The sequence below is a fragment of the Indicator indicator genome, chromosome 16 (assembly GCF_027791375.1).
Source record: "Indicator indicator isolate 239-I01 chromosome 16, UM_Iind_1.1, whole genome shotgun sequence".
NCBI lineage: Eukaryota > Metazoa > Chordata > Aves > Piciformes > Indicatoridae > Indicator > Indicator indicator.
Genome location: NC_072025.1, coordinates 7,859,961 through 7,880,877, shown reverse-complemented (window position 1 = coordinate 7,880,877; position 20,917 = coordinate 7,859,961). Strand labels below are relative to the sequence as shown.

Sequence of the window (20,917 nt, the reverse complement as noted above, 5' to 3'; positions counted from 1 at the left end):
ATTAATGTGTGTATGGTTAGAGAATAACAGCTACTATTGCAAATTAATTACTACTTTGCTGGGCTGACATCATCAGCAATGTCTTCAGCACATTAATTCAATGCAGCTTAATAATGGATTCTTGAAGTCAAAGTGTTAAAGGGACCTGCTTCCCTAGGATGCTATTTAAATGAGTTGTTCACTTGAAGTATTTTTTTTAAATGTAAGGTTCATGGAGGTGATGAAGCAGAAAATGGAGAGGAAAAGTGATGAGTCTCTATCCATGGTCTGTGCTTTATATTTTTATTTTCAATTTAAAGGATGAGAGGAATGTGCATCTGAAGGCAGACTTTACTAATGCACAATATCAATCTGTACCTAAGATTTCTTATCTGTATGTTTGTTGTACATTTTGTTGTGATTATACACATCCTAGTATCACTGGCATATATTTACTGATGCTGCTACTCAAAAGGTTTCACTTGCTTTTAAAATCCTATTTTACATGCTATGTAACTTTTTATTATTGTGCCACTCTAAAATAGCTTCAGTTAAAGGTCTCTCAAGACTTTTATTCAGTTAGAACTCCACCAAACAACAGCAAAAAATAAAGAGCAAAGAGTATTGACCCTTAGTAAAGAGTATTACGAAAAAAAAAGCTTTTTTCCTACAAAATGTAATAATTTTTTTTGTTATTTTTGTATGTTTGACCGCTTGTAGCATTTAGGAACAACATTTAAGTTCAGCTGCTGCTGCACAGCTGACTGGAACTTGCTGTGACATTCCCTTAGACTGTAACTGCAGCTTTGACTAGTGTTGGGACAGGGATTTTGCATTTAATGTGAAGTATACATATGTAGTATATTTCATTAGCTTCACACAACATAATTGGATACTGATACAGTACCTCCACAGAAATAAGGTCACCAGTGTTAGCCTGAGAAGTGAAGAACTAAACTCTTTAATTAAAAGCAGCATTAAGATGGCTGTTGTGTCACCTGAGCTTACATCACACAGTCACAGGAAGCAAGGGGAAAGATGTTCAAATAGCAACTGTTTGAGACAGTACGATGTTCTGCCATGACAACAGTTTTCTGGAAAAGATAACACAACACTTTTCGTGTAGTTCCAGTGATGTCAGTGGTGCTACTTGCCTCTTAAGAAGCTACTCAATGTGGCCTCAGTAGACAGCATCTGTGCTTAGTCACTCTTTCTTTGTTCAGTATTTTTTTCTACTCCTTGAATACATCTGGTGTGTAAGGTTAGAGAGAGGGCTGCTCATAACCAAGGTTAAAGCAAGCAACCTCTACTGTAACCTGCTTTGCATTTTGAGATTATTAAGGAAGGAGCTCCGGGTAAGAGTCTGACAGAAGGATATCCACAGGAAATAGCCTGACTGCGGTAATACAGAATATATTAAACGGTACTTGTGAAAACTTCTATGGTAATCGGTTAGAGGCAATGATTCCCTTTGCTTTGGAAATAGCACAGCTGGCTATTTTGTAATAGTCAAATATATTTACCAGTAGTGTTTTATGTGTATAGTACTAAGCTAAGTGGGGTTTTTTTGGTTGGTTGGTTGTTTTTTTATTTCCTCTCCTCCTTCCTGTAGGATGAAAAAAACCAAGTATTAACAACAAACATCTGGCTACAAATGGTAAGTTTTGAAACAAACCATGTTTTTTTTCCCTTTTGGACTTTGGGGTTAATCTGGTGAATGGTTTGAATTTTATGAAAGCTTCAACGATTTGTTCTGTGTCTTGCTACTTGGTGGACAAAAGTAAATGGAATGGAAAACTGTAAGGCTGAGTGAGATATAGATCTTGATGTTTCAGGTATTTCTGAAAACTTCCGAATTTGAGTCCCTACATCAAAGTAAGTTTCTAACACATTATAGGTTATTTAGTCACCCTAAACTCTTCATTGTCCTAAGATAATGGTGTCCTAAAAATCCCAGCTATAGTAACTGTAAGTGCAAGTGCTTTTTCAAGAACTCCATTATGTTGCGGTAAATCATTAGACTGTGAAAGAGCACTATACATGCAAGAAATGCTTTTCATCTGTAATAGCTGTTCTGACTGGCATTCTGAAAATCATCAGATAGTTCTGATACAGGGGGAAAGGGTTTCAAAGAGATTCCTTATCTCCTGAGAGCTGCTGCCACTGTTGTAACTGAATGTTTCTACCATCCTGCTTTGCTATTTGTCTTCCTAAGTAACCGCACTAAAATGTCCATGCTGTTCCCACATTGTTCAAAATGTTTCTGTTTAAATCATTTCCTCACCCACCACAAGTTAACTGGGAACATGAGAGGTTTTTCTATATTACTTCTCTAAATTCTGTATCAGTTACATGACCAAAACGGGTACCGGAAGATCAGTTCAGTTTCCTGATGTTCATCTGGGAACAATACTCTTTTTTGTAGTTTTCCATTTTGTTTTGCCCATATAGGGTGTTTGTTTTCCAAACAGTAGCTTTATTTTACCTATTGTTGCAATGTTTAGTTGCTTTAGCTGTAACAGAATTTCACATCCTCTTTTAGTACTTAACCATAACTATTGCCACCGCAGCAGAACTTTGCCCTCATTAACTCATGTCTGGCATGCTGGGCAGAACTAAGTTTCACTCACTTTTTAATAAATGGATCAGATAACAAATATTCAAGCTTTGTGAGAGTATTTTTGAGTTTCTCAAGAGAGCTGCTCCTAAGCAAAGCATCCTACACAGGTTTATTCCAACATGATTGGTTACCCTTCTGCATGTTTTAATTAAGACTTAGAATGAACAAGATGCTTCTTTACCATTCTGTGGGCTCCTAATGCTTCCACAAAATATTTCTACCATAAGTTTGTGCTTTACAAAGATGGGGTAATATGGGGAGTTTTCTCCATGCTATAGGATCCAGGATAAGAGTTTGCCATTAGTTGAGTTCCCATCTGTGCTACAGAAACAGAACTGCTTGGGTTAAGTAAAGGTTTACAGAAATGTTTTATTATTCAAAATAATCACCCAGCTTCCACTGAAACTTTACACTTTTCAGTTTCTTTAATCAGCTCACTCAGTTGAAATGTATTCTTTTTTCTTTTCCTGTTAACATTTTTCAATAGAGCACCATGGGAGGCCTTAGGAAACAAATGAAAAGATATTTTGATGACCTGCAAAGGATAGGGTGACTATTCCATTTACTCAGAAAGAAAGGCTGGCATGGAAGTAGTCAGCTCATGTTATTTTATAGGTTGTTGTACAGTAGGACTAAATCCATCAAATATAATATGTTTTTGGCTTTGAGCAACAGTTGCTATGATTTCTTACGAGGAAAACTGATGGCAATTCATATTTGAGAAACAATTGCTTATTTTCCTTCTCTTTTATCCCATAGCATCCTTCTCCTTTTTGAGATTTATAAAAATATTATTTTATTTTTTGTTCTCTCAGAAAATTCCCGATTCTTTTATATACTCTGTGTTTCTTTTGATTTATTCACCTTAGCACATACTGCATGTGGAACATGTGGCTGCAATCATTAGATCCCGTGATTATTACCAAAAATGTAGCCATTTTTCCTGTCTTGTGTACACATAATAAAAAAGAGAGATGTCTGCATGTTAATTGTCTATTAGTGGTATACTGGGCAGATTCAAAGCATGTTTAAGGCAAACATATGTCATTTTATTATGCTAAATTGTCTGAAGTAAGTTTTTCCCTGAACTTCCCTCTCCACTTGATATGTGTGTATAATCAGCCATATATCTTAAATATATTTTATGTAATCATCACTGAAATGCTTAAATGCAGAAACTAACCTGGGAGAAAGGGGAATAGAAATCTAGCATTTATACATGCAGACTCTTTGATCGTGACCAGTATCTCCATGGCAATACCGTTCAGTATCAAAAATCTCTAACCTGATCTAAGTTACAGCAGGAACGTTGCCGAGTCACACAGATTAATACTAACCCAAGTACACTGAGCTGTTTGCTACTTTAATCTGCATCAAATGTACTTCAGCTACAGTGAAGACTGTAGCTCCTAAAATTACAACAAAACGAGGCAGCTCTTGTCCAGCTGGATGGATAAGCATTTTGTATACCTGGCTAAACAGAGCAAATATACAATCTGCTTACCATTATCTCTGACATAGATTTTAATATTAAAGCTTTCTGTCATCTTCTGGATTGTTCCATGTCACTCTATGCTACATCATACCAGCCAATGCTAATTCAGGAAAAGACAGTAGTTCCGCCTAGTGTTTCTTGGGAGGTAACCAGCTTGCCAGAGCTGCCATGGTATTCAGCTGCCTGCAGGTTGAGGCAGTAGGGTTTTTTAATGACCGTACATGACCATGTTTGAATGACAGTATCAAGGGCAGGTTGAAAGGAGCACAGTTAGCCCCCAGGGTGGATGCATTCAGTGAAGCGCCAGCCAGGAAAGAAGCTTGTGGGACAGTGCAGTGCTGCTGAGCATCTGCCTCACAGGTTGCCTAACTTCAGGCCACAGGAGCTGCCAAGACCCTGTATGGTAATATTGACCATTCTGCCATTTCAGTTGTTTTTCCTGAGAGCAGGGTCTGTCAGCTGTTCTACTTCATGTCTACAAACAAGTTATTAAAACCTGAGAATTTCCAACAGCAAAAAAAGGTATTTATGAAGATAAACATTACTGATGTCAATGTATGAATTGTAGAAGAAAATCTGTTCTATCCCAGATTGGCATCTGAGACAGGCACCCCAAATCTTTACTAGGCTGTTATGTGCACTGTAGTGTGAATTGAAAATGTAATCTTTATGATTCCCATTGAGCTCTAGTTCACTTAATTCACACTGTCCAAACATTTCACTGCTTGAAGCTAGACAGTATCTCTTTAACAACACCTATTGTTTCAAGCTCTGCAGCCCTAGAGAACTACAGTATACCAGTGGATGTGCTGGCCTGATTTCCTTTTTTTTCTTTTTGTGCATGTATGTCTTAGTACTGGACAGATCATTATCTACAGTGGAATGTGTCTGAATACCCGGGAGTGAAGAATGTCCGTTTTCCTGATGGGCTGATCTGGAAGCCAGATATTCTTCTCTATAACAGGTAGACTCATTTTCTTTTTTCTTTTTTTTTTCTGTATGAGGAAGAAGAAAATATCATAGAATTATAGAACAGCTCAGGTTGGAAGGGACCTTGGAAGATCAGCTGGTCCAGCCTTACATAGAGATTTAGTTATGAAGTTATCTAGTGCCCTGTCCAATTATAGATAAGGCAAGGCAAATGATATCATAATCTCATACAAATGCCTAGCTTTTAAAATACTTTCCCCTAACTTTCTGGGGTTTTAGAATACTGGAAAATTATCAGTGTCCTGTCTACACCACAGAAATTTGTATTTGCAAATACTTTGTAAATAATGACATCCTCCCTACCACCTCCCTCCCTACCTAGTTGGGGTTTGTGAGATGATTAGAAAACAAAACATTTCTGTCTGTGTTTAATGGTACAGGTGGAGGTAATTTCCTCTTAAATTATGTCCTTGTTTTGGAATGTTTATCAGTGTCTTTTGACTGCTTGTCTAGTTTTATTTTGCGTTTCACTGGAGGCAGGATAGTAAATAAGCAAGTTTGCATTTTCCCATGTCCAGTTTTGATGTCACTTCCTTCCTGCTACAAAAATAGCTATAGTATTTGCTGCTCTCCTCTTCAAGCTATCTGTTCTGAGTTGCATTTATTTCAAGGACAGACAGACTGCCATCATTCCACTGCAGAACATTTGGCTGACATTCAGAGATTCTTTGGCCACACTATTAGATGGTAGCTCCCATTGTGGAGTTTGTTTAGCTTAAAAAGATGAAGCATTGAGAGCTGTCTGTTCTTTTGCAACTTGCCTTTTTATTGTAGTTGTTGTGGGCCTGTGTGCTGTTCCCTAGGTAATGAAAATACCTTACCTCTGCTTTGTTCATGTTGCACTGGCTCTTTTATGGTAGCCACTATTCTTTTGCCCATGCAGATGACATAAAGCTTTTGTCTTCCTGATGGCTTTTTTCCTCTGTTTCTCTGTCGTATGTCTACTGAGAACCCTGCTGTGCTTATTAACCTGATCCTTGCCCCTCACCTCAGGAGCTGCAGTTTGTTGCAACAAGACCTAGAGAATAGCTGTACTGAATATGTCAGCTGCAGTTCAGCTCCCTCTTGCCATTTGATGATTACCTTTATGATCAACGTCACTGTCACTGGTGTTGTTGAATTGTAATAATGTGGCAACAGCACTCAGTGACAGCATTTGTGAGATGGATATTTTTACATCATAAACTAGACTAGTTGCTCTTACTAAGTTCAATTCAAAGCAATTACTTATCCATGTCTAACACAGAAGCCTGTTGCAGAACTTTGTCTGGTTTTCTAAGGAAACGAGTCTTGTGCACATGCGTGTATGCGTGTCTGTGTGAATACATGTTTGCGTGTGATCTTTCTTGTTGCCCTTTTCCCCAATATCCTTTGAATCTATTGCTGCCCGTTTTAGCAGTGCAATCAGTAGAGATCTTAGCAGTACCAGTTTCTTACAAACGTCATGAAAACAGGCAGCCAGGATGAGGAGGAAGAACAACAATTAGTGCTTTTGGAGAAGCTGCAACACAGAGAATCCAGCCATGAGCTGTGAAGCTGAAGGAAAGTGGACTACATTAACTCAGCTGCCCTTGAATTGAATTGCCTTTTCCCCTTCAGTGCTAGAATCCATTCATGCTACATACACAATATTCAAGACTTTTCAGAATTCAATTAATAAATAGTTGCCAAAAATTTTGGCAACTTTCTGGTCACCATAGGAAAAAGTACAACTCCAGAAGAGCAAGTGATTATTTGGATTTAGATTTTTTTCTTGTCTGCATATTTCACAGATCAGTCCAGGTATTTTTAAAATGTAATTTCTTGAAATGCATAAGGAGAAAATAAAATGCAAAGTAACAATAACTAAGTAATGATTGCTTTGTTTTAGCTTCTGAGATATAAAATTGGTATCAGAATATATGAAATAGTAAACTTCTTTTAAAAAACAGCATCTCAATAAAGGTTTTTCTGTTAGAGAAATACATCATTTATTATTCTTTACTTTCAGGTATAATTATGAATATTTCACTTTCTTCTCATTTCATATTCTTCCTGTATTTTCCTGATGATGTTTTAGAAGGTGATTAGAAAATTATGAGACACTAAACCACTAACAAGCAAAGAGACATAAGACACTTGCCATGTTTAAATCAACCTAGAGACAGCACAGGTTTTCAGATCAACAAAAGCACAAACTGCAGCAAGAAGCCAGACCCTGAGGTTGGTGTGACCTCCTCTAAACTGCCCCAGAGCAGCTGGCACTGGATTCACTCTGCGTGCCAACCCATCCCTGCAAGGTGACTGTTAGGAAATCACAAACAACACAACAAAGTACAGTAGCCTATGTCCCATTTTGCTTATTCCTTGCACAAATGAAAGCCAAAGAAAGGAGTTTCTGTCTATTACCAGCACCAACAGCCATCAGATGCAAACTCAACACAGCAGTTCCTGAAATAATTTTGAGATGCAAAGATACCTCACTGCTAGTATCATCCCAGTACACTCTGTGCAATTTAATCTAGGCACCAATTTCAATAGCTATGACAATTTCTTCAATACCTAGATACAGAACTTTAAAGAATGTATCAATCTGTAATACCTTACCACAAAAACCTGCAGTAGTAAATGGGAATTGTGAAATATGGCACAGTACTGTTTAAGTATATATCCATTGGAATAATAATAATAATCTAAACATCTATCATAAACTGATTTATCAACAAATTTATTAAACTTTTCATGGAAAAGAGTGTTTATTTCATCATGTAAATATTTGAAAATAGGTTGTTTCCCATCTATAAATTCTTGAAATTTTAATTTCTGGTAAATTTGGGGGTCATAGCATCAGATCTATTGTTTGGCAGTAGCTGCCAATTCATAATTTGAAGCACTCTCTAAGTAACATTACAATTTCTTTCTAGAAACTTACAGGAAGGGCACAGCAGGGCAGTCCTGGCCAGCACCACTACACTGACACTTCTAACAGTGTAAAGGGATTCCTCTTTCACTGAACCCAAGGCCGAAGCTGCTCTAAACAGTCTTATATATGACATGTAGTAGTAATGTTCACCCATGCAAGGGAGTAGCATGATGCATTGGAATATCCATCTCCTCAGTATTCATTAGCCACTGGTAATGTAGACAAGAGGACAGATTCCTCTATACAGATATTTCAGAGGTTTTTTTCAAAGTGATTAATTTCCAAATGGAAATCAACAGAGCCAAGGCACTACAATGAATGCAAAGGGATAGCTGTGCAGCAAGGATGAGGTGGCTCATCTTCACTTGCAGTTGTTAATTAGGAACAAATCCAATAGTATCAAGCCAGTTACTCTGAGCCCACACAAGACTGGTGAGAGAAGAAAAGTTGTCAAGATTTCGGGGAGAAATAATCCTTTTATGAAATACAGATTCATCTCAGATATTCTTTCGTCAGTTAGAGAGTATATAATCCATTTTGTTTCTTCCCTGTTCTAGTGCTGATGAAAGATTTGATGCTACGTTTCACACTAACGTTCTAGTCAATTCTTCAGGACATTGTCAATATCTACCACCAGGTATTCTCTTCCCATGTCATGAATTTTGATAACTGAGACTGCTTATGTATCGTGATTTCAAATTTGACATCAGTTGTCTTGATTCTTTATGTAACTAGCATAATCTGATTTAAGCCTAGATTCTTTATGCATTATGTGGTTCACACTTTTGCATGAAAGCCACTATACAAGATATATTTTTAATTGCATTTATGTAAATTCTTCTGTCATAATGCACTATTTCAGAAGTGAAGATAAATAAAAGCTCTTAATAGAAAAGCTCTTAATATAAAAATATATTGTTAAAGCCATGCTAATGCCTCTTAATAAATATTTCATTAGTTTAGCTATTTCTTCTATTGATATGTTAATTTTCCAAGTTACTTAGTAACATCTTGAACATATCTTCCCTTTCAAATGAATCACTGATGCTTTACCAATTTTTAGTCTGGAAAGAAAGTATTTGAATAAATCAAATATTTATTTGATATCAGAAATAACCACTGACTCAGGATGTATAGCAGTGGAGTACTGTTTCTTCTCCCAGATTCAATTAGCATAATTCTTAGAATTAACTCTTCCTAGAATCTTAATTTTAGAAACTACTGCAATAGAGCCAAGTGCTTTCCAGAAAAATTAGCTTTTCTATCTAATATACCCAGAGGATTTCAGGAGTTTGCCTGTATTCTTTTGATTTAAGATACACCATTCGGTGGGGTTTTTTTTTTCAATTCGATTCTGAAAGCTGCTAAATGACAGGGCCTGACTCAACAAATGAAAAATAAGATGCTAGCTTTCCTGAATAAATCAAGAGCATATAAATCTAATAAGAGAGCAAATAATCTTTCAGGATTTCTTATTTTATTCAGTAAAAGAAATGGGAGAAAGAGATTGCATATTCCACTTCATTTCTTTCTGAAATACAGTATCTAGAAAGATGAGCTCTTTTCTAAATATTCTGCTACTATATGCCAAAATAGAGAAACAGTTAAAACATAGTTTATACCATCAATACATTAATGAGGCAGTTCTTTCCCTTTTCTGTGATGGACTTTTGATATTTATATGTCAAAACATAACTGAAATTAAATGTGCTTCACAAGTAAAAGAAGATGAAATGTAGAACAAGGTCTGCTAAAGAAACATGAAATACTTGTGGTATATGAAATTATGTGGAAAAGCAATCAAATTAAGAGTTCTTGTTTCAAATCCAATCTAGGCATATTTAAAAGCTCATGCTACATTGATGTGCGCTGGTTTCCATTTGATGTTCAGAAGTGTAATCTGAAGTTTGGATCCTGGACTTACGGAGGCTGGTCCTTGGACTTACAGATGCAAGAAGCAGATGTATCTGGCTATATTTCAAATGGAGAGTGGGATCTAGTAGGCAAGCTGCTGATTTCTTACTTACACTGTGCACTTGCAGTCACTGAAATGGATGAAATAATGACTGGGACATGAAGACAGAAATTAAATTAATAAACTATGTTTGAAACTCTAAGAACAGTTGCGAGAAGAAAATCAACATAAAAAAATCAATGACAAAATCGCTGCTTGAATTCACTAAGTATCTTTTGTCCGATTTTCCTTTATTATCTGTTAAAAATTAGTTAAATGGGAATTAAAGAAGTAAAGCTACATATATCCTTTAAAAAATACTCTCTACATAATATACAGATTATTCACATTAATTTTTGGTTTTCTTCATCCTCCCTCCTACACAGGAGTTCCTGGGAAGAGAACTGAGAGCTTTTACGAATGTTGCAAAGAACCCTACCCAGATGTAACGTTCACAGTAACTATGAGACGTAGGACTCTCTATTATGGACTCAATCTTCTTATTCCTTGTGTACTGATATCATCACTTGCTTTGTTAGTTTTTCTGCTTCCGGCAGACTCAGGAGAAAAGATCTCACTAGGTAAATCCTTAATGGGGTATTGCAAATATGACCAAAATTAAAGAAGTTGTCCTTGTAAAAGTTTTTATGTAGTCCTAGTAGGCAAGTAGGAATTGCTTGTGTGCCCTATTTGTGGCTCATGAGCTATTTTTACTGTTTAAATGCTGAAGCTGTGTGATGTTTAACCCTTGTCCTCAGCTTAGCGTACACTGAAGTTGTGAAATGGAGAAATTGAGCCAACCAAGCAGAAGCATGACAATTCCTGTCTATCTTCCTTAAGGAACAGGGTTTCATCTTTTTATGTTTACTTGCTGAAAAAAACCCACTTTTACTAAGTAAAGCTTACATTTACATATAAGCATTTGCACACTTTAAAATGGAATTCTTCATAACATTTCCTTTTAATAGTGAGTTGTATTAAAAGCCTAAGGTGTCTCCTTAAAAAGATTGATTCCAACTGCTCCTATTCTAATTTTTATAGGAAACTTTAATTAAAGTATTGGTTTGTGAAACAAATCTGATGACGTTAAGCACTTGATCCTTAAGATGGGAGTTGACTATGTAAGGAAACTTTTTACGCTGGCTTCTACTCAGTGAACATAGCTGTCACAAACTAGAAACAAAACTGACTTTCTTGAGACCGTGGGTTCTCAAGTAGTAGCCTCCCAAATCAAGAAGTCTTTCCTGATATTTTAAGATGAATTCTTTGTTCCTAAATCCTTTTCCACCTGACAATGACTCCATATCGTTTAAGACTGGTCCCGAGAAGAGTTAAGCCTTGTTCCAGGAAGAGGGGAACTCATCACTGAGCAACAGAAGTCAAAATCTGAAACCGAATAGTCAAGACTGCTTGGACATAGCCACATGCAGAACCCTGCAGCTATTATCAAAAGATAGCAAAGTCTGCCTAAGACAGCAAATCTGTTTTTTAAGAAGTATTATGCATTACATGACTTGTAGATTCCATGCCAATCAATCAAAGTGTCATATGCTCAAATATTCTAAATCAGAGTGTGTTTCTAAAGCAAACAAGCAGGAAGAATTACTTAGATTTATATTTGCTAATTAGTAAATGGTGATAAAAACAGTTACAAGGATCTAAAAATATATGTCAGTTGCAAGCATTGGTACTAGCTTGGCAGCACTGCTAATCAGAACTTGAAGCAGTACAAGAAAGGAAAGGAGTACCACTAATGTGTTGGTGCAAGGGTAATATTGGGAATGCATCTTGCAAAGATTACTCCAGATTGATTTTCTGCTTCTTACTGCCTTGTAATTACAAGCTACTGAACTAATGTCATACTTCATGTTTATCTTTCAGGTATAACAGTTTTATTGTCTCTCACTGTTTTCATGTTACTTGTGGCTGAAATTATGCCAGCAACATCTGATTCTGTGCCCTTAATTGGTAAGTTAACTGCAACTTTTATTCACTTTTAATCAAATGAAGGACAGTGACTGCATGAAAGGCAGCAGTAAGGGAAATTAGGACCTTTACAATGGCCTACTATGATTGAATCAGAAAGATGTTGCCAGTTGATGAGAGGCTCTGATGGGTGTGATCCCTTAAACAACTTCCATGCTCTCTGCTCTGAACAAAACACAGAATCTATGTGTGTTTTGGAGTCGGTTTTCAGTGTGAGAAGTTGTTGTGGTTTCAACACAATTGGCCAGATATTAGGAATACAAAGCTAAACATTATTAAATCTTCCCATTGTAATTGCTCAACACAAAGAAAAACTTTTCCAAAGGAATACTAGCCAGTGTCTACAATACTAGAGAAAGAAAATTAGAGGACAACTTTTTTCAAGTTTGCTTAGAAAAGGTTGGTTCTGAGTTCCACAAAGGCAATTACTAAAGGCTGGCTATCCTCCAAATAAAAGCCACTCTTCCTGCTTTTGAGAAAACTTTCACAAGTACCTGAAGCAGCATATGTATCATTACACTGGAAAAAGAAAGTAATTCTATCTATGCATGCGTATAAACACAATAACTACACGGCAGTATCAGCCAAAGTATATTTGTGTAATTATCTGTTTATTTTGCAGCTCAGTATTTTGCCAGCACTATGATTATTGTTGGTCTTTCTGTTGTTGTCACTGTTATTGTTCTACAATACCATCATCATGATCCAGATGGGGGGAAAATGCCTAAATGGGTAAGGTTTGATTTTCATTCATTATCCATTGCATCCAGATCAGGAGTGTGATAGAGTAGCTAGTGATCCATGTTTACTTCTTACTATTAGAAACATGTAAATCCTTGCTAAACATTTTGTTTTGAGAAGTAGTTTCATCACAAATGAGATGTCCAGATAAGTTTTGTGTGATTGGCTTCTTGAACAGTGTGTGTGAACAGGGGAGAAAGAATATACCTCAACTTGCTTCTATATTCAGAATCTTCACAACAACTAGAAGAAACTCAGGATTTTGCTAAAACCTCAATATACAAATAAAGGTGATGTTCGAATAAGCTGCAGATGCAAGAAGTGAAATAGGCAGAAGGAAAGAGTAAGGTGCTGATGGAGAATACATGAAATACACTACCCTCAAGGTGGAACTGTGCAGCTGCCTACATATTCAGCTGCCATGCATTCAGAAACATCAATAGCCTAAAAATAATTTTTAAAAGATGGCTGTTAAAGCAGAAGTGAAACTTGCTCTGAAAATCCTCATCTTTACACCTCTGGTCAAGAATAGCTGTAAAGTATGAAAAAAAAGGAAAAGTTTTTTGTGAGCATGTAAGACTTTCTTTATAATGTACTTCTAAGGGTGGCTATTTTTACAGAGAACATTACACTGACGTGACACTAAATATTGAGAAATATCATCAGCTAGCTTTGCACTCTTCTGAACTTCACCCAGCTCATGGCAGAAACAGGTATTACTGAAGATGGAAAGACCTTTCTCTGTTTTTTTCTCTTTAGAACAATGATTTATTATCGTCCTTACTAGGTGAAAAGAAAGTGCATACAGCAGTGCCCCACAGGCAAGAGATAATGAGATATTCCCTGGCCTTTTCTGGGGTAGTGACTTTAAAATAAATTTCAATGAAGAGAAGAAAAGGTATATATATATCTTGAGAGCATTTTTGATGACCTTAACAGGACAGAAAACAGAGTACTTGAGGTTGAGAAATGAGCTTTAGTGAGAAGTTGAAGTCCATTAAATGTTACTTGGGTAACGATGACTTTTGTATCAGTTCCTCAGTTCACTTCCTGGTGAGGCCTGATAGTGTAAATAGAGTCTGTCTCTGGTTGGGCTGTTTGCCTGGATATAATATCTATTTTGAGTGGCAATTCAGAGTCAGAATAAATGGACCAAATTTAACATTAATTACAGTATAAGGGTTACATATTGTATGACAATAATATTTTATTAGTGCTCTGGAAAGAAACACCGGAATGAGCTCTTAAAATGTGATTGAAAAAAATTGCAGAAGCTTGTATCTGAATGGAACAGTTTCCGGCTTGCCTGTGCATTCTGTAGTGCAATGGGGAAAACAATAAAATGATACACACTGATTAAATTTGCAAAGTACTTTCAAAAACGATCAAAGTAATTTTTGCATCTTTACTCCACGCTATATCAGATCTGCTGTTTTTTTTAAATCTGCAATCATCTGTTGTGAAAGCAATGCAAGAACGTTGTAAAGCTTGGTGGTACAGTTCAGTCTAGCATCTGTTTTAGCAGCTCCCTCCAAATAGTAATGTCATGTGAATTTAATATAAGAGCACAAGTATGAAGGAAAGAATTGTAATTTATTGACTACAATCTAAAGCAGCACTATTAATACTATTAAGAACTCTTCTTGGGTAAGAATTTTTTAATTTATTGTTTCTAGCAAAAGTGGAAAAGGCTGCCATATGTTCATGTGTAAGGAAAAATAAACACTACAGAGACCTTCACCAGAGCAGGGGAAACAGACTCCCAATAGTGTTTAGTCAGTCTGAAGCAATCAACAGCACTTCTAGAATAAGAAAGTGCCCCCAATAACTGGCAAATCAATCATCTGGAAATCTCTGTCACCATTTTCTATGAGTCCTGTGCAGACTAAGCAAAGACCATGCACCAGACGGTCACCCAGGCTGCAAAAAAAACAAAAGTGTCCAAAAACAGTGTCTTTGAAGATATGCTTATTCTCAACAATTTTCTTTCAGACAAGAATCATCCTTCTCAACTGGTGTGCTTGGTTTCTGAGGATGAAAAGACCAGGGGAAGATAAGGTGCGTCCTGCCTGTCAACATAAACAGCGGCGATGTAGCCTATCAAGTATGGACATGAACACTGTGAGTGGACAGCAGTCCAGTAATGGAAATATGCTATACATTGGGTTTAGGGGTCTGGAAGGGGTCCACTGCACACCTACCACTGATTCAGGGGTGATATGTGGAAGAATGACCTGCTCGCCAACAGATGAAGAAAACCTGCTGCACAGCGGTCACCCCTCTGAAGGTGACCCAGATTTGGCTAAGATCCTGGAAGAGGTGAGGTACATTGCAAACCGATTCAGAGACCAGGATGAAGAGGAAGCCATTTGCAATGAATGGAAATTTGCAGCTTCTGTAGTGGATCGGCTCTGCTTGATGGCCTTTTCAGTCTTCACAATCATTTGTACCATTGGTATTTTAATGTCAGCTCCAAACTTTGTAGAGGCTGTGTCTAAAGATTTTGCTTAACTTTTAACTACAATCTGATTCTCTGAAGTATGATATGTAGCAAATAAGAGTGTGTTTTACGTTTGGTCGCTTGTTTTTAATGAGTATACTACTTCTCATTGTTTGCTTTCTTTTTGCCCCACTCTCTGGTTCTGAGCTCTTTTCGGAAGAGCAGCACCATTTCAGAAGGAAAGCCAAGGATTCTGCCCTGAGCTGCTTGTGTGCAGCTCCTCTGAGCACTTCTCTGTGGAAGATGTAAAGATGCTGCAAGTCCCTTCGGAATGACAGGGTATTGCACCACCATCTCCTACACATTTTTGAACTATTACTAAATAACATGTAGGCAATGCCAGGACTGTCACTTCTTCCAGACTTTGTTATAAAGACAGAGGGCAGCTTATCTTAACTATTTGAATAAGTGATCATAAACGCTTACTTTTGCAAGAGGATTAAATCCAAATAGATGGAAGCTCAACCAGCAGAAAAGGGAGAAACTGTGCTTTTCAGTTACTGCTTCTTACTGAGCTGTGCTGTGTAGCTCTCCAGATCATTCATAATCACTCAGATCTTTAACTCCTTCCATGCATTTACGTAGAGCATGTGCAACTTTGTAGGATTCTGAATTTGTCTGAGGTACTAGAAACCTGAAAGTTAAGATGATACATCACATAACTTGTCCTTCTGGATTTGACCTAGAAGTTTGGCCTGAATTCTTAAACAGGCTTCACAATAATTTTTGCAGTGTTTACTGTTCTTCCTTCTTCCTAGAAAGACATTCTTTCAACTGATGACCTTTTAAACTATCAAGAGATTTATGATGTCTTTCTGCTCACTTGTTTAAAAAAAATACACACACTTTTCTCTTTATTGTTAACCAAATTCCAGTGTGGAAAAAGTCACTCACTGTCTTTTACAGGCTTAAATATAAATGAATAATCTCAAGCAAAAAGAAACCATTAAATCCTGAGATCAAGGTTTTAATTTAAAAATTAAATTTTTCATCTGTTGTATGCTAAGGATTTTATAGACCTCTGTCTGTTGAGTCATCATAACATGTCTTTACAAGAAAACTTTTATGCTCGGTTTATCATCCAAAGAGAACTAATGAATAATAAAACTGTGGGTCTGATATAAACTGTAGACTGTATAAATATATATTTATATATACACACTGCATATATACCCAAGGAAAAGTTATGTTTTAAATACAGATTCTTTTAAGTCTAGACAGACATTTGCAAAGGCAAAGCTTCAGTTCATCACTTTGTTATTTGTGATTCTGAAACTCCCCCATCAAAACATGCTTAGTTTTATGTGACTTCAATGTCTGAATGAAAACAGCTGAGCTGAGAATACCAGTCCTTGAAACTTTGTGTGTACAAATCAGCTGGGAATTAGTCTTTTGCTGACACACCAGTATTCCTGATCAGTGATATAAGTGACAAAAGATGTGGGGATTACTTTAGCACTGACTGCTTTATTTATCCTACAGAATCCCAATGTTTTGGCTGAGGTCTTCAGAGACAAAAATGGAGGCCTGTTGTACTGTCTTTTTACTGTGAAATAAACTCAAGTCCTCACTTCATCTCTTAACCTGGTTAAAAATAAAGTGAATGAAATTCTTATTCTCTCTAGGTAAGAATTTCCTTTTCAGAGTCTGCTACCCTGAAAGCAAGAGAATCAAATGGCATGTAAGCCAAGCTCAGAGTCACTTCAGGTGCAGTCCATCACCTGAATAACACCATGCTCAAGCACCTTCATGCCAGAGAAAAGGGCAGGAGGAGTGAAAAGCAGGCAGGATATTTCTTACAGTTCATGAATTCTGTCTTCCCAAGGATTCATTCAGAATTTCACACTGATAAGACATGAGTAAAGTATTCAGATTCTTCTTAAAATCTCATCTTGAAAGCATGTCTCAGAGTCATCTGTGAAGGAAGTTACATTTTCAGGAACAATTAAGAATTACCCATGTGATAATTCCTGCAAAGAGGTTCTAGTTTGTAGATTGCATGTGAATAGGAAACTCTGAATTCAAAATTTGAAATGTGATTTTTTTCATTTGTAAGTAACTAATACCATGTGGCATGTGCTGCTCTTCTGTGTAATGTTTCTAGACTAGGCTTGATGAGAATGTTGATTTGCATTGGTATTTTTTCCTTCTGCAAATATCCCTAAGTAGCTACACAGAATGTTCCATTTAGTCTTTGTAATGTTTTGGGGTCCTCTCAGGAGAACAATTTGTCAAGAAAAAAAATGAAGGCTTTTGGGGACAACCTTGTACAATGTGACACAACTACTGCAATGATAATAGATGGCATATGTAGTATAGGAAGCATGAGAGTATCCCTCTTTTAACCAGAATCCGTAGTCAGTATCTGTAGAAATCATCTCGCTAAATACAGGAGTTCTCTGAAGAAGGATAAAGAAAGCAATTTATAAGTTGACAATAAACTTCATCAATGACAGACACAACTACACTTCCAAAATGGAGACTGGTATTTGGCATATAGGGAAGTCCTATCAGTCTGTAATTCTGTCACAGTTTGCAATACTCTAAGTGAATAACAGGTGTTAGATAAAGTAGCTGTAAGACACCAGCAACATGCCTACACTACTGCCTTTATTGTTGATTGGATTCATGAGACAAGTGAATCCTAATTTTCCTACGGTTAACACATTTGGTAATAAGGCTATTATAAATTTTAAATACAACAGTGGCAACTTCTCAGTTATATTATTTTGCATCCATGAGTTAAATTTTCTGTAACTGAGCTGAGCAAAATTGGTATGTTTCTTGTCTAATTGTGTGTGTCTTAAATATGTTTATATATGCACTAAACAGTATTTTGATCTAAATGCTGTGAAAAAGTATTTATTTACAATTCTAGGCATAAGGATGGAAATCAAATACTGTATACAGTATGTGTATGTAATATTAAAGACTACATATTGATGGTAAGGATCTGTCCAGAGAGAGGATAAGCAAGTGGTTCACCACATCTAAGCTATGACTTATCTGACAAATTCAAAAGCTCACTCTAGAGCTCATCTGTGATGTACAATACTATGTGTGAACAATGTATATTACTTTTTCTGGTTTTATATTGAATTGTATTGAATCTTGAAAAGACTTTTTAATATTTGAAAAAATTTATTTAAGTGTTAACGCCAAAAAAGTTCCAAACATAAAATTTTAAAAACTTAGTTTTAAATGCAGATAAATTATTTAGACAGTATTTAAAATACTAAATTATTTTATATAGGAATTCATAATACTGTGTAAGACTTTTTTAAAAGGTTTCTTTAAATTCTCTTTACATTCTCTCTAGCTGCAGGATGTAATCTCAGTTCACCTGTGAGAATTCAATTTTTCAGCTTCTTTTACAAGAAAAGAAGGTAAACCAAAGTCTCAGATTTTCTTTTCGTTTGTTATACTATTTTTTACATTAAGAAACTGCATAAAGGGCATTAGAAAGAGATGTTACATCCATCAGGTAATGACTGTCATATAAGTAATCCAATACCTTTTCAGTCCAGTATAAATAAAAGATTTAGATCAAGACAGTCTTGATTCTTTCTCATTTCACTAAGATGGAAACAACGTCAAGATGTAGAAAACATGAATGGCCATAAAAGAAAGAAAAATGCCTTTGGATATATCAATCTTGGATGACAGAGGTCTTTGATAATTACAAATACATTGGTATCCTCCTAGTAAACCAGTCCCACAAGGAACATACTATTTCAGTCTTATGTAAGTTGTCAGGTTAGGATTGAAATACAAATGTTTTGAACTGGCCTCAATGCCAGTATTCCTTTACTTCTTCAAGTTTAACACATAAGAGAGAAACGAGAAGAATCAAATCCATGCTAGCTGAATAAACTGTTTGGTTTGCTAGCAGAAAATTTTGTTTGTTGGCTACTGGTGAAAAATTATCTAATCAGCAGAATATAAAGTGTAGTTTTCTAGAGACAGATGAACCATACTGCCTACATGCTGAGGCAGCATCCTACCTTTGGAACATCCTGATGAGCATGTACCAGTAGTAAAAATCAAAAGTTGATGAACTTAAGACTTCATTTTCTTGTTGCTTCCACAAGCTTGTAAGGAACCACTGATGAAGACTAATTTGGACAAGGTAAACACACTAAGTCATACAAGCATGTAGTGGTTACTGAATCCATGCTGTCTTTGGATAACAGCTGCCACAAGTCACAATGTCAGATACTCAGGTGAGGCTCATGTTGATGGCTACTCACTCTGCCAAGCCAGCATGCCTGTCCTCTCTTCTGGAGTGCCAAAAAGCAGCACATTCTGTGTCAGACTTACTGTTATACTTCAACGTGGTCAGACAGGTTTAGCTCAGCACACACAAGGCAGTTTCCTGCCACTGTGTATAAAACTGCCATCACACCTTCTCCATCCCTGAAATGTCTGTGAATGGGAATTAAAATTAGACTGCTGTATGCTACCACTCTCAGGCATGAAGTTAGTGGTCAATGTGCAGCCTGAAAGCTGCTGTGGTTTTGGAGTTTATACATAAACAGATGCAATGTCACGGCCCTGTGGGTGGCAATGTCTTTCAGAGTACTGGGTCTTGTGGCTAGAGAGACTTAACAGTATCAGCCATCCAGTTTTAATCCTGTAAAAACTATCAGAATACCTTTTCTCTTCCACAATACTGACTGCTTAGGGTAACCTAATGGTATTAAAATATCAATAAATCTTAAAAGCCTGTGAACAGAATCTGCATGTTACTGCAAATTTAACCTGGCAATCAAACAGCATCTTAACAGGACTAAAACCACAAATGAAAGCCTTTTCACTGTTCTATTTTTTCACATTGCTTCTGCTGCTTAAAAGAAAACCTTCATGTCTATGTAACATTTACTTCTGCTGCTAAGCAATTTGCAGATTATGGCACAGACAGAGAATAAAGAACAATCCTTCACACTCCAATGACCACATTCAAAATGGCAATTTATTAACAGAACACAAAAGCATTCAATTCCGAAACCTAGCATCAGTGTCTGATCTATTCCTTCACTGTAAAGACAGCACTAATAAATCACTGGGTTTTCAGAGCTGTGTGACTTGTCCCTGTAATAAAGCTGTACAGGATTAGCAGTTTAAACTCCAAAATAATTTGAACTATCTACGTATTTTTAGCTTAAAGAAAATCCAAACCAAAACCCAACAAAAACGTAACAGCCATGACATGATATAATGCTACTTTGGAATATGCATACATGAGAATAACATCCACAGAGGTTTTCCTCTCACTTGAACACTTCAGGATATAATCCAGTACCTCAGTGCTTGTAAAAGGCAGAGAAATCTTTCTAGAGCCCAGAAGTCAGGGAGACAGAGTTGAAATAAAAGACACTTAAAGATGTAAATACACAGTTGCAAACTGTTCTGAAAAAAACATGCAGAGAAAATGTACATCTTATCTCAAAACTACTATGGCTTCTGTTGCTAAAAATATACTGGAATTCATAGATTGCCAGTAGTCTTTCAGTTGCAGTAATACGCCAGGGCTTTTAGTGTGCCAGCTGATAAATGGGAAGGGGTAACAACCTTCTTGATGAAATTTTGAAGCAATCTGTGTGGGATGAATGGGATATAAGTGAAAAGTCCTATGACCAGCACAGCTTCTAGCCCCAGCCTGGCTTTTAAAAAAGCTCAGTGCTCATTTGCAATCACTTAATGGGCTCTTCTCTGCACCCAATGGAAGCCAACCCATAAAGCACCCAGCT

General features: G+C 36.6%; 1 protein-coding gene across 1 annotated transcript in view; it reads left to right on the top strand.

The window, feature by feature from the left end:
* The window catches only part of LOC128972158 (neuronal acetylcholine receptor subunit alpha-7), a 36,023-nt gene extending 20,845 nt beyond the window's left edge, over positions 1-15,178 (top strand). The window contains exons 3-10 of the mRNA XM_054388010.1: positions 1,592-1,636; positions 4,949-5,058; positions 8,544-8,623; positions 9,822-9,989; positions 10,327-10,521; positions 11,822-11,908; positions 12,549-12,658; positions 14,660-15,178. Coding sequence (XP_054243985.1) covers positions 1,592-1,636; positions 4,949-5,058; positions 8,544-8,623; positions 9,822-9,989; positions 10,327-10,521; positions 11,822-11,908; positions 12,549-12,658; positions 14,660-15,178 — 1,314 coding nt within the window. The remainder of the gene's footprint in view (positions 1-1,591; positions 1,637-4,948; positions 5,059-8,543; positions 8,624-9,821; positions 9,990-10,326; positions 10,522-11,821; positions 11,909-12,548; positions 12,659-14,659) is intronic.
* Positions 15,179-20,917: the final 5,739 nt, after the last annotated feature.